At 42.9% G+C, this 15,255-nt stretch overlaps 1 protein-coding gene across 2 annotated transcripts in view; it reads right to left on the reverse strand.

The window, feature by feature from the left end:
* Positions 1–1,460: 1,460 nt before the first annotated feature.
* The window catches only part of SH3D19 (SH3 domain containing 19), a 142,931-nt gene continuing 129,136 nt past the window's right edge, over positions 1,461–15,255 (reverse strand). For both annotated transcript variants that reach the window (XM_077477028.1, XM_077477029.1), the window contains exons 19-21: positions 13,828–14,005; positions 13,168–13,262; positions 1,461–4,845 (exon numbers count right to left, since the gene is read on the reverse strand). In XM_077477028.1, coding sequence (XP_077333154.1) covers positions 4,738–4,845; positions 13,168–13,262; positions 13,828–14,005 — 381 coding nt within the window. In that variant the 3' untranslated portion in view covers positions 1,461–4,737. The remainder of the gene's footprint in view (positions 4,846–13,167; positions 13,263–13,827; positions 14,006–15,255) is intronic.

Below are 15,255 nucleotides of genomic sequence, written 5' to 3' on the forward strand. Positions count from 1 at the left end.
GACCTGAATCTGATTGAAAATCTGTAGGGTGATCTGAAAAGGGCTGTGCACAGGAGATGCTTTTGCAAAGAACAATGAGGAAATATTGTGTAAAGGATTAGCATCAAATGTACAGCTTGAAGGACACCGCCACTCACTGGTTCTTCTTTTTAACCTAAAGATAGGTTTCCCTCACAGGGGTTTCAGCATTCCTTTTCATCAACAAAACTACATTCAGCCTAGTAGGCTCTCACTTGCAGCACTGCTGCTCTGGCCTTACACTCCAGGCCCTTGTCTGTCTCCTACAGATTGTTTCACCGACCACCTTGGTGCACACAGCTAGCAACCTCTTGCTGCACTGGCTCCCCCGTGGAGCCCTCCTGACTCCTGGTACTCATATTTCCTATCTGCCAGAGTGGAGCCCAGAACCATGGTCAGGTCACTGCTAAAAGCCCAGCACACACCTGACCAATCAGTATGCTGGCTGTTCTCAAAATCAGGACCCAGGACTAGGGATTCCATCCCACCTGGATCTCTCAGAAATCCCTGCGCTCCAGGTCCCAAAGTGGACTTTAGAAAACACTGAGTAAACTGAAAGGCAAGTTTCCTCTTCATGTTACATTCTCCCAGGAGCCCCTCCACCCATCTGGTTGAAAATTCTGGGTGACATCCGCCTTCTAGACCCTGGCAGGGCAATGCTCTGCCACAATTGCCAAGCCAGGATGTGCCATGCTGATAGACTCATACCCAAAAAGACCGAGTGCTGTAATAAAATCAAAAGGTGCTTCAACAAAGTATTAGGTTAAGGGTGTGCACACTTATGCAAGCATATTATTTTTACTTCTCTTCACCTAAAAGATTTCAATTTGTTGTTCATCTGAGTTGTACAGTTTATAGGTCACATTAAAGGTGGAAAAAGTTCTGAAATTATTTACCTTTGTCTCATTTTATTACGTCACAGAAACCTGACATTTTAACAGGGGTGTGTATAATTTTTAGATCACTGTATATTCAACTGTTTGACCTGCTGCAACCTTTAAATAATTCTGTACACTTACCTTTTTTTTTACAGGTGTCTTCAGCCCAGGTCCAGTGACATTACAGGTTCTCTTCTTCCTTATCTTTCTTCATTATTGGGCTAATCCCAAATGCTGCAGAGAGCAGTGCCAGGTAATTATCCAGGGCTGTATTCTCAGAAGCATTACCCTATGAGCCTCAGGTTGGATCCCAACATCCAGGGCTCAAAGAAAGTGGACTGAACGAAGCCGAGCCTCCCTCAACCTGAAATAAGGGCTGCTCTGCATTGATAGATCTGTGAACACTGGGGGTGACAGCACCAGAGCTTGGCTGAATATAGCAGTCTGTGCTGTTTTAGTTTAAAATCCTGCTAACCATTTTGAACCTTGCCAAAGCTGGAATTCAGATGTTTGTATTGGTTACATTGCTGCCAGATCAATGCAAACAAAGACATAACGCCGATATATTATAAATACTTTTTATTATGTAGCGTTCCAGTAATGTATACTTGCCCAATGAAAGACTATACAAATTATACCCTGGTCGTAAACTCCTCCTAAATGTTCTGTAGTCAGCAAAGGCATAGTACATTTACCACCTGCACATCTTACAATCTCAGAGTCTAGAGAGAGCAGTCAGGTTCCTTAAAGTGCATTGTTGTTTGTATGACAGAAGATAGGACACATGGGGCAGGGTTAGGCAGTCACTGCATCTGCTAACTCATCTTAGCAAAACAGATGCAGAAATTTACAGTATGAGAGGAGACAGAAATGAAGTCATCTCACTTAAATTCCATACATTTACAATGAATGGAAAAGACATTCATTTGTGAGGTTGTACTTAAAGTATGACTCCATGCACTCTTCATATTTATGACACATTCATTTTTTTTCTATTTTACATTAGAATATTTTTCACCATAGTACAAAATAAGTCTTCATAAAAAGTAGGACCACAGAGAGTCTAAAGGAATGATTAGAAATAAATCCCACGGATCTACCCTGTATATGGGTGTTCAAAGTTCATATTTGCACTTTTTTTTTTGAAAGTGCAGCTTATGTTCACGAAGCAAGTACATGATGAGTTTTGCCATCATTTGGGTAAAGCATTGTACACCTGTTTCAAGCAAGCTTAAATATTAATTCATTCTAAAACTTGCCCTTTTCACTTGAAAGTTATATTGAAACATGACAATTCATTAAAAAAAATGATTCTATAGAAATGCACTTAGCAATTGTCTACTGCTTGAATACTGAACATGTCAATGTGTAAAAACAGTGTGTCTTGGCCATGATTGCTACGTAGGCAAGCTGCTGGAGGCTTGTATATCTGCTTAACAGTTGAGGCCATTTGCTTAGAGAATCTACAAGATCCTTCTCTGTTCTGCAATCTAGGCAGAGTGTGCACCTAGGATGTGTGTCATGTTGATACATACAGTGTCCCCAGCATAAAGTACCTCCTCAAGCACCAAAAGGCATATACATATATGCTTCTCTACCTTATTGCAAAGCAGAAACAAATAAAATATACCTAATGCTTACAAATATGTTACATGACATGGTTGCTATTTTCTCATTCTTGGGGGGCTGTACTGATTATAGTTGCTCTGTGCTCCTACAGTAGTTGCCACACTAAGTGATTGCTAGCAGCTATGCACATGCAGTATCATGCAGCTATGACACTATTGCATGCAGCTTCTCACAATTGACACTATTGTGTTATCATATGTGCCAATGTGTGATTTTACTGCACTTTTGTTGCTAAGTATTATGAAAATTGGGGAAGGGATTTTGGAAATCAAATTTTCATGTAGTACTATTAAATCCTATGGGCCCCTTAGAACACAAGCCAGAAATTAGGCAAAAGCCTTCAAGGTTGTGCAAAGATGGACTTGGAGCTCGTTTCGATTGCATCTGTTTTGGGACACCTCTGAGCTCATTCAGTGTCAGGTGCATTTGACCTGCAAGGGGCCCTATGATCTGTATTTGACTTGCTTAAAGTGAGTTTTGCATTCCTAAGCCTTATATAGGAAGGCAAAACCCCCTTGAAGCATACAAAAGTCAGTCAGCTTGGGCCTTTATGATGTTCCAAAAGCTTAAATTGTTAAGTCTTACTGCTTTCATTCTGGTTTATCCCCATCGGAGGTTGTAAATCCAAGAATCAGGATCCCCACTTTGTCACCACTACAGCACACCAATCAGCAACGGTTGCTGAAAAAGGGGCATGCTCCCGCCCAGCCCACTGCCTATTTCCTGGACTGTGTTTGGTGCTAGATTGCAACAAAAGTACTGATAAAATATAAGACTTAGCAAGTTAAGATTTTGGAACAATATTAAAATTTCTACCCATTTTCAGACTTGAGTTAGGTTGGCCTTTAATGACACAACAGAGAAAGCTGCGGGAATATTCCCAGCCTTGCAACACTGAGTGGTAACCTTAGCAGCCTAGCTAGCTCCCAATTCTGTTTAAACTGTCCCCTTTTCTCTCCTGCTGAATGTGTCTACAAATCAATTACCAAGAAAGACCTGCTCTTAGTAACTGCAAGAAGTTAAAGAATCCAGAAATGCAACAATTTAAACATCTATGTGTAATCACTACATATACTGGAAGTGCAGTAAGGACCAGACAGGGTAAATCACTGAAGCCCCCAAGAACAAACATTTTATGCAGGAAAGCCCCTGATGGAAGCAGCAAAACCTAGACTCATTCATTTTACATAATACTTCTAGGGCAGTGAAACTGTACCTATTTGGCCTGACTGTGAGGGAAGTTGCTTCCCTGAAAATGGCATGCTGTGAGTTTGGGAATACCAGCTTGTACAGAGGCTTCAGAGAGAGGAATTTGGCTTTGTAATGGATTCAAAGCTAAAACATAGAGAGTAAATCTTTGCTTTGTAACGGATTTAAAGCTAAAATAGAGAAAGTAAATCTTTGCTCTATCAAAAGCATAATGGGGTAGTTCTTGTCCTAGCTGGCTCTTTAAGCATGAAAAAAAGCCTTACTGGTCAAAGAACACAAGCAAAGTCTAGAACTGTTATTAAGGGAATTTTTAAACAAGTAAAGGAATGGGTGGAGGCAATCATAGAAAACATTATGCACGGTTTTGGACATGGAGGGGCAAACACTGACATATCAAAGTATTGTACATAGGCACTAAATGGATGGTGGCTACTTAAAGCTATCTAGTAACCCAGCTCATCTAACAGCACTAAGCACCATGTAATACACTAAGCTAGCCTTGCCACTGTAAAAAAAATGTGAGAACAGCATGACGATGATCACTGGTTTCAGAATATACAAACACACACAAAAAAATACGAACACAAAAGCACATTATACGCAGAACTCTCTTGGGCTAGTCGACTAACTCCAGCCAAGCTTTCTTCTGAACACTTGTGTCTCTTAATCTGCAGTGATACTATATGGTAGAGAACATGTTGGGGATTCCTGGCAAACTTCAATAGAGACATTCTCCATTAAGCCCTGTGTAATGCTACATGGCATGTGATATGTACTGGTGAGCTTGACAGGATGTATTCCTATAGTACAAGCAGGTAAACAGCGCATACAGAGACCAGAACAAAACATTTTTTTTTTCTAAAATTAAAAAAGGGGAACAAAAGGAACAAAAACATAGTGCAAAAATCTCACACATTATACCGAAGATATAAAAAGTTCAGTTGGCACCGAAGGTGATAGTCTGTTTTGTGAGAGGGTACAATGCAATATCCGCAGCATACTGCTAACATCTCTGAACAAAGTTCTTTGGAAATATTCCTGTCCTTCCATGGAGTTCACCACTCATCCAGTCATTATCCACCGATTCCAGCGAAGAGATAATATCACCTGCCTGGGAGGACGACAGAAAAACATGAACTGCTTGACATCTTTTTTTTTTATGCTTTCTACGGTCTGACTGACCACCATATTGGGTAAGAAAAAGTAAACTTTCTGATTTCATACACTGACAAGCAATGTCAACAGTGACAGTATTATGCATCTGAGTTTCCACAAGGCGTAACTTTTTTTCTTGTTTTGGATAAAGAAAGAAAGGGTGCGTTTTCAGGTTTTTAATGCTGTCTGTCTGGGAAGCTTTATCTTTCCACTTGACCTAATGATCACTGTCAATGGCACTAAAAGCAAGATAAAATCTAACATTTTGAGTTGTCACTGGAGCAGAAATTGAGGGAAAATCTTTCAATAGCGAACTTTCTAAGTAAAGGTTTCCCTACTTTTGGAGAAACATCCACTTACTCTTACTTCCAGTTGTGTCTTGAGATAGGACGTTAAAAGTAGAACTATACTCACTTTCACTACAGCGATGTGGTGTCCAGGAGCTCCCTCGCCGACCGCTGACACCTTTGACTGATCTTCCGCCTTCTACTGATCTTCGTACACTTTGACTGACTGGGATGAGATGATATCACTCTCATGCATGTGCAGGAGTCCATTCATCTTGGCAGATGCCAAAATTGGATCTACCCCTAATGTCAGTGACACTCTTGTCCCAGATGCAACTTGTCCAACTTATGGAACCTGGAATCCAGTAGATCCACCTATAGAGTTCCCCAATGTTAGCATATTGGAAAAAAGCTTCTCAGGATGCAGGGACCACGTGGTCCCAGTATTAGTTTCTGATGCCTGGAAAACTCCCTTTGCCATTTTTCTGATGCCTGGAAAACCACCCTTGCCATTTTTCTATATCTGGGATATGTACTGGTGATAGAGACAGCACCTGTTGCTCTGCCCCGGACTGAATGTCGTTCACCTTCCTGAGCTGCTCGACTCCTAGTGCAACCTGGTGGCTGATATGTGCCACTGTAGTGGCATTGTTGGATTGAACCTACAACTGATTCGTCCAATAATCCATAGCAAGGTGTATTGGCCAAAAGATTAAAGATATTGATGGGCAGTATACTTCTCTGTGGAGACCAAGTCCACTGAACTGTAGCCACCTTCAAACCAACTGGAGAGACTGGCATCATTGGTTATTATCTACCCAACTGCTGAAAGGAAGAATTTCACCTTCTCCAGATTCCGAACCATCAACCACCAGCCTCGAACAGCCTCACAGGTGATTGGTGTGGCGGCGCAGCTGCAAGCACTGATCCCCCTGTATAGCCTTTCAATAAAAACAGCTGACAGACGCTTCTCCCTCTGTCCCTCCCATGGCTGTCAGCTGCTTTATTGAAAGGCAATACCGGGGGAATCGGTGCTTGTAACTGCCCCCCTGTGTTTCCTCTGGCTCCTCCCTCTCTCCATCTCCTCTGGTCCCCGTCCCCCTCTGTGCTCCCCGGCTCCTTCCTTTTCCTTGATCACTGACTCTGTCCATTCATAAAACTGAACATCGTAAACTGCGTGATGTCTCCCTGTTTAAGAATGGAGAGGAGCCTCTGTCTCCTGTCCATTCATCTCCAGCGCAGCTGAGGCTGCAGAGAAAGGGACTGTGGAATCTCTGTTCTCAGTTCCTTTCCTTGTCTCAAAGGGGAGATATCAGAGGTCTAAAGCAAAAGAAAGAAAATCTGACAACAGACCATGGTCCGCCAAAAATGTACTAGCCTGCTATCCAACATTTGTTGGCGTAAAGTTGGACAATTGTCTGATGGATCATACTAATGGTCGGATTTTAGACCAACAGTCTGTCATCACACAATTCCCTGCCGAAAATCCGATCGTGTGTACGAGGCTTTACCCTGCCTGCTGCAGGACTCCATAACATGAGTCCAATCTTCACCCATCACGGCAGGCTCTGTCATAAAAGACCTTCAGGGACTGGGTCCCCATAAACTGGGGTCTAGTCCCCTGGACCTGTATAGCACCCTGCAGGAAAGCACCTCGGTCAGAACAACCACTGCACAGGGTTCCATTACGCAGGGTCCAGTGCCGTAAGGCTGCATTACAGGCAAACCTTGAGGAATCTTCTCTGCTATCCAAAGAGGCACCATCCATTTTGGCTGAGTTTTTTCAAATGAATCTGATTGAAGTCCATGATCCTTAATAGAACCTTTAAGTATGCTCCAAGAGCACACACATCAGTGACCACCACCTTACAGACACTGGCGAAAAAACTGAAGTACTTCCTCTATAGGAGGGGTTATATAGGGTAGGACTTCCTGTTTTATTGATCTACCAGTGTTCACCTATAGGTGGCGTATAACCCAAATAGTTATGAATATAAACAGTGCTGTGTCCTTTGATGTACGACAAATATTTTTATGTAATAAAAGGGATTTGTAATCTGGCCAATCAGGAGTCTGTCTGATTTCGACACAAGTCATGCAATGGCTGTGTGGACAGACCACTGGCCTTCAAAACACCATGCAGTACTGCAACCAATTCCTATCTCAATCTTGATTATGTTGGGCGCTGTTCAAAGCTGAAGGATTGAGGATTTCACTGCTAGTATTTAGAATGAGGGAGCAGGAGCCTAGGCACTAATCTAAAAAAGTGTAAACATGCCATGCTTAAGACATCGCTCAAACCAACCAGTTGCTCTTGTGTGTTCTCTCAACCAGTACTGCTCCAGCCAAAAGGTGGCTGGAGCAGCACTACCTGAGGCCACACACTGCAAGAGCACCGATTGCAAAACGTATGTTCAGGTGCCACTGCCATTCATTTTCAATGGTGCGATAACTGTGGAAAAACCGCACCACATTTTAGGTGCCATTGAAAATAAATTGCACCCGAACACGTGTTTTTCGTGAAGATCTGCACAGACTAAGGAACATCAACACCACATTGCCATCTTCCATACAAAAAATACTTCAAAGAGAACAACTATTAAAAACCGGACGACAACCAGCTCCCAACCACAGGAAGACATCTACTCGACCACTACAATTAGATTGCGCCTTGATTAACGCCAGGTCTGCAGTCAAACATAGACTGGAAGTACACGATTTCATCATCGAGAACAATGTAGACTGCCTCTTCATCACCGAAAGCTGGTTAACCTCTGACTGCAACACCATCCTCACCGAATTGGTGCCGGAAAACTACAGGATCCTAACCGAACACCGGATAGGGAAAAAAGGAGGAGGCCTAGCAGTGATCTTTTAAGGTCACCTGGATCTCACTAAACCATCATCTCAGAACCCAGTGTCTTTTATGGAAACCCTGACGCTACATTTTCAACCAACACCCCATGACACCACTCATATTCTACTGTGGTGCAGACCACCGGGACCAAAGTCCAATCTTCTTTCACCCCTCACGGAATCCTTTGCAATGCACACCCTAAAATTCAAAAATTTCCTGGCACTCGGAGATTTCAACCTTTGGGCAAACGAGCCTAAAGACCCCATCGCGACTGCCTGTATCAATCAACTAGAAGAACTGGGTCTACAGCAACTGATAAAGACTCCCACGCATGGGTCAGGACACACCCTGGACCTCATTTTCAAACAGAACATCGACGTCAACATACTCGACAACATAACTCTGCCATGGACGGATCACCACGCCATCAAATTCAAAACATCACCAACGCAAAACGGAAACCTGTAACAACGCACTGGACCAGATCGCATAAAAAACTGTACTCCGAAGCCTTCAAAACCACTCTGTCCAAAAAAATAACTACAATAACTTTAAACCACTCTACGGAGGAAACACTCAACTCCCTGAACAAGGCATTACTGCAATCAGCAGACTCGGTAGCACCAAAACGCAGGGCTCTCATCAGGAAGAAAAATGCTGGATGGTTTAATAGCTCCCTCTCCGTACTAAAGCAAGAACGCAGAAGAGCGGAAAGAACATGGAGAAGAAATCCCACCGAGGAAAACCTATTTAACTACAAAGGTCTGACAGAGAATTATCGGAAAGCAATCTTCAAAGCCAAAAAGGACCACTTCTCATATACAATCTCAACGGCCGCAAACCAACCATGGGAACTGTTTAAACTGGTTAATCAATCAATGAATCCGGTGTGCCTAGAACCCCCAGAAAGCGAATCCCAGGATTACTGTGACAAACTGTCGGATTTTTTCATCGATAAAGTCAAAACCATCAGGGAAACAATTTGTCAGAAGAAAACATCCAACCTCAGCCAGCAAATACATAAAGAGGATGTCCGCACCAACATACCGCAACCGCCAAAATTTTCACTATCCCCAATTACCGTAGACACCGCAAAAAACATCATTAATAAACTGCGTGACAGTACCTCACCTATTGACATCATCCCCACAAAACTACTGAAAGAATGCTCCGACATCGTGGCTCCAACCATAACCCACCTCATAAACCGATCATTCCACGAAGGGATTGTTCCCAGCATCCTCAAACAAGGCATCGTCAAACCTCTACTCAAGAAACCAAACCTGGACCCTCAGGATCCAAACAACCGTAGGCCGATTACAAGCCTCAACACCATTTCTAAGATCATGGAGAAAGCTGTAGTACATCAGCTACAACTTCACCTGGATACTCACAAACTCCTGGACCCGCTGCAATCAGGCTTCTGTCCGGGTCATGGAACAGAAACAGCTCTCCTCAAGATTTGGGATGACGCCCTCGAAGCAGCAGATGACGGAGAGCCGTGTCTCCTCGTACTGCTAGACCTAAGTGCAGCGTTTGATACAGTAGATCACAATACTCTACTCGTCCGCCTCACAGAAGTAGCCGGAATCCAAGACATAGATCTCCATTGGTTCGCGTCCTTCCTAGGAAATCGGTCACAGACAGTGAAACTAGGAAAATTCCTCTCCGAAACTCGGGCAGTCACCTGCGGAGTCCCTCAAGGCTCTCCGTTGTCACCCGTTCTCTTCAACATTTACATTCGCCCACTCCTTCAAATCATCAGATGCTCAGATCTCTGCTTCCACTCTTACGCTGACGACACGCAACTTTATTTCCGGATCAATGGAAAAAAAGATCACCAACAACAACTTGAAAACTGCCTCAAATCAATAGAGGACAGGATGACCACCAACTCCCTCCAGCTCAACCAATCAAAGACAGAGCTTCTTATCTTACACCCAAATCATAAGCCCGCAACCAAAACCTCCTGGTCTCCACCAACCGTCTTTGGGCAGACTATCTCCCCAAAGACCAAAGCGAAGAGTCTCGGGGTTATTTTAGACGCACAAATGTCAATGGATGCGCAAATAGGATCTGTAGTCAGTCGATCTCACCATCTGCTGCGCATGCTTCGCAGACTCATCCCTTTTATCCCAAAGAAAGGCAAAGCAGTGGTAGTTGGAACAATCATTAATTCACGACTAGACTACGCAAACTCGCTTTACATAGGATTACCACAATATCAACTTGCGCGATTACAACTGATCCAAAACACGGCGGCAAGGCTGATAACAGGAAAAAAACCCTGGGAATCCATTTCTCCTTCACTGAGGAGCTTACATTGGCTAACCGTAAAAAATCGGATCACGTTCAAGACCCTTTGCCTCACCCACAAATGCGTGCATAGAGAAGCTCCGCAATACCCAATGGAGAAAATAAATCATTACACACCAAACCGCAGTCTTCGATCAGCCAACAAAAACCTCCTCCTCGTGCCCAAAGCCCGGTATAAATCCAAGGGTGATCGGAGATTCGCTGTCCAAGGGCCTCGGCTATGGAATGCTCTACCAATCAACATCCGCCTGGAAGAAAATCACCTGGCTTTTAGGAAAAAACTCAAGACCTTCCTCTTTTAGCAGATGATCAAAGCTCGCCACAGCGCCTAGAGGCGATTCAGTTCGCATTGTGCGCTATATAAGTATTTCATTCATTCAGTGCGATTTGAGATCATGGGCAAAATTGCAGCGATTCTGCCTGAGATCCTAAAATGCCAAATGTGAATGGAGCCTAGGGGAGAAGTTTGGCGTAAAAAAAAAAAAACAAACAAACAAACACATACTTTACATATTTCCATATTGCAGCATCGTTGTGATTCACTGCTCTCCGATTTGCCTTTTAGCTCACTGGAGCACCGGGCTGGTGAGGGGGTGAGCGCAGCTGGTTATGGCTTTCAGCCCCTCACTGCCCCCAACAGTCAGCTGGGTGGATCCAGAGGCGTACCTCCAGCACCCTTGGTGAGAATCTGTATCGGCGGCGCCCCCCCCAACTTTGGTCCCAATGCGATACAATCTGTATGGCTGAATTTGCATCGCACGCGATTTGCACTGCAGTGTGGTGCAAATCAAATGCGATTTCGGACATTGCATAAATGTGAACCAGCCCTAAATGTACATTAGTTTATGCATTATTACTTGTGTTTTTTTTACATTTGATGTTTCTATCAGAGTCTCACTGTCACAAAGGTGTAAATTCAAATAAAATTGTCAGTTCAGTTGTGACCTACCTACCTAACTTCACGGCAATGTATAGTGTAGTGGTCAGTGTATAGTGTAGTGGTCCCTTCCCTTCCTACAATAGTACTGACCTACCCAATTCCTAAACTGACCTACCTGATACCTTTCATTGGCCACTACACTGATCACTACACACCGAACATATGTATGACATCATGTCTCTGCAGTCACACACGTGTTGTAGGACATCTCCTCCTCCCTCCATACTGCACACATAGCCCGGCTCTCCTTCTCACCTTCAGCAGGTCCAGCGGGTGTGTGTAGCAGGCCGCCCTGCAGGAGGCCAGGCCCCCGAAGTACTAATACCACCGAGACACCCTCCGCTCTGCCATCTCCCCCCTTTTTCTCTCCCCGGATCTGGGCGCACTCCACAGTCCAAGGGCCAGGGGCGGAGCTGGCCCGTGTCTGGGAGAACGAGAAGAGCCGTGGCCAATCAGGTTGCAGCGCGGGGTGAGGCCCTGCCCAGCCAATGCTGCCAAACCATGAGACGCGGCCTCCTGAAAGCGGTGACAGGGATGGGTGGTGGGCCTGGGGGGGGGGGGGAGGAGGAGGGAGTACACGTGTTGCTGTGTGGGGCTGGTAGTGGGTGAAAGGGTGGTGGCAATTTGATTTGCGACCCCCCCCCACGGCCTGCGCCCCTGGCGGGCGCCAATCTTGCCAATCCCTTTGTACGCCCCTGGGTGGATCCCAACAATAAGACTGCGATCCTTCCAGAGCCTGGAATGACATTATGTCTGCTGTATGGCCAGTTTACTTCCATCAAAATCTCCTACTATTCAAATGTAAAATAACTACAGTTCTCAATGTCAGATAAGCAGCATTAGTTTGGAACACCGGGTTTTATCGATTGCAAATCATCCTAAAGCAGGCCATAGAGAATAAACCCATGGTAGAAGGAAAAAAAAAAGATCAAATTCCCCCATCAACACAAAGTCTTTTTATGACGAATCGTACATCGGGTGGCAGACGTGCTGACGTCATCGTGATACAGCGTAGGTTGGACGGGCGAATGCATGCCGGCCGGCATTTTTTATGGGCGTTTTTACGGCTTTCTATGTAAGTGTATTTCTTTACTTTTATTAAGTTTGTTATACGGAATTATGCTATGGTGAGTTTTCTTTCCATTTCCCTGGAATCTCGAGTACTGCCTTTCTGCTTCACGTGCTGCTGTTGACGGTCCCGGCCCGTTTCATTCAATAAGGGAGCCTACTGTGATCATGGTCTGAGGAGGAGGTGTGGAGATTGACTATGGGCATGAAATCGCTTGCCTTTTGGTAAGCGCATATTTTGTGTGGTTGTGGTCACGATCCTTGGTGTGTTTTGGTTGCACAGAAGATTGAACACTTCGTATTTTTTATTTTTACATTATTAATAAACTCTCATATTATCACCATTTTTTATTATTATCACCAATATATATTTTTTACATTTCATTTTTATTGCTACTATTAATCTAATATTTTTTATTTTTCCATGAATTCTTATGACATTTTGGTATTTATTAAGTTTTGACTGGACTATTTTTCATTTATTGCACTTTTTTATCACTTCACTGGGATTTTTTGAATTTCATTATTAACACTTTCTTTTATAATTCTTTTTATAAATTATGTTTGATTTATTAGAGGGGTAGATCAACTTTTTTTCACTACTATTGCAATCAATTAATCACTCATAGGTGTTTATTTTAAATATTATTTACAGTATTTATGTATGTGCGCGGCTTTTTTCTTTTGTTATCTTATTGTGTTTACATGTATCTTGTAAAACTGAGCTGCAGCGATTTTTAGTTGTACTAGTGTAGATTTAGGTTTAGCGCGGTATTTATTTTTCTTTTTGACCTAGAGGTTTTTATATACCTTAAATGAAAGTTCATCATCATTCTCCCCACAGAAGTCATAAAGTGCCCGAGCCTTTCCAAGTTTCCCTCCCTGAGTTTGCCGTGCTGTTGGCCCTGCAAAACACAAAAAACAACACGTGTCAACTCAATAAGCAATAATCTCCTATGTGACACAATCGCATGTGTTTGTTTGTAGGTGTGTTTTTTCTTCACTAAATCTTTATCTACTGCATATCACATAGGGCTCAAAAATTCTCTTATGTGGTATAATTTCTTTGTGGCAGGTTCTTGTTTTGGGGGGTATTTTTAGATACACCAATGAAGGCATTTTGATATTTGTATAGCTCTTAAGAGCCACTTTACTGCTTGCATAAGGGCTGAGAGTTCTTGACAGAAGCAGTGTGCTATGACGATTTAAGGAAGCTATGTAAGGGACCCTGCCTGCCCCTACTAACAGCCATTGCCTGCATTTCATAGAAAAGCACATCAAAAGACATCACGGTGTCTTAAATAGGGTATGTAATGAAAAGGGATATTTTTTTAGCCTGTTTATGGGGGAAAAATTAATAACCAGGAAAGGCAAAATATAAGGTTAAAAAAGCTTTAAGCCCCAAATCATTTAAAATTAGACTGCATTATTTGCAGACCTATATAGGACCATTAAAATCTCAATCACTACCTGAGCAGATCTGTACAAACGCAGCTGGCAGAATTCCTTCTCTGCCATTCAGTCTTCCTTTGTACCACTCCAGGTCTAGCCGTTCTATAATCAGGATCTTGTCTCCTTTCTTAAAGGACAGGTCGTCTTCTGCCTCCGCAGCAAAATCATACAGTGCTTCACACCAATCGCCTGTTTGCTGAAACAAAAAACAGGGAAACAGATTAATACCAATAGAAAGGACTAGGTTCACACTTGTGCAGGTGGTTCCTCTGCAGGTCTGCACCTGTTCTCGCAACTGCAACCACCCACACGGAGAAAGGCAGGAGATGCATGGGGGTACCAATAATCCTAATGGCACCAGCACACGGTGGAAAACGCTGAAAGCTTTCCCTGCACTGGGAATCGCACTGCACTGGCAGTTTCTGTGCGGGCTGCATTCTCAGGAGGCACAGCAGCTCATTCAATAACATGACCTCGCAGAGCCACACAAGTGTGAACCTAGCCTAAGAAAGTACCTTCAATGAGCATATCTGTAACAATATATGAGATGAGAAGAAATGTCAACAATAAAATGTAACATCTTGTGTAACAGATGTTATGAGAAACAGTGGAATAACTAAATTGCATGTGACCACTACTCAGAGCCGATAGTGAAGGTGCAGCAGTCTTCTTTGTAGAACGTGGGTTAATCACAATCATTTACCTAACTGATGGCAGTCTCATGAATATGTTACTATTTTATATGTAAGCAGCTATAAAAACGGAAAGCAGCTTATTTTAGCATTTTGCTGTATCTGCTCAGGTATAGCTTGAATGCATTTATATGTGTAGGCAATGGATCCACATAAAAAGCTAAAAAAGGATTTGTCATAGGGTTTTTTCTTTTTATTCTGATCAGCCAGCACCCTTGTCATACAGCACAGATCTTCCTGCAAACTACACTGCAGTTATGCAACTATAACCAGGTCCAAGACTCATCCCCAGTCTGTTAATGTACAATAAAAAAATAAAATAAAAAATAGATAAGATCATTCCTATGTTTTTTTTCCCTTACAAAGCAACAATTCTCTGATTGTCTCACACTTCTGCTTTGTTCTGTCCCAGCTTGAGGGCTGCTGTGTACAGGGTCGGAGATAATTGTTGAGATTCAGGTAACTATGTTAATTTCCATAAAAAAAAAAAAAAAAATTCTAATAATTTAACTGAAAACATAACTGGATTACATTTTGTTTTCCTATATTTGGGATTAAAGCTTTTAAGTGACGCTAAACAATATCCACATTTCCCAAAAATAATCCATATACCTCCACTACGTATTGGTCCTGTAAACTATTTTTATTAAATTGTTTTGTGCTTTGTTTTTTATTGTAATGTCCTCTGTGAGCTCCTGAACCATTCCCCCTTTACTTCCATTTTTTAAAATGAGGCATGCATGCTAGTTGGGGT

This window comes from Lithobates pipiens, unplaced genomic scaffold, assembly GCF_037356315.1.
Source record: "Lithobates pipiens isolate NorthernLeopardFrog02 unplaced genomic scaffold, aLitPip1_a1.2 Scaffold_13, whole genome shotgun sequence".
Taxonomy (NCBI): domain Eukaryota; kingdom Metazoa; phylum Chordata; class Amphibia; order Anura; family Ranidae; genus Lithobates; species Lithobates pipiens.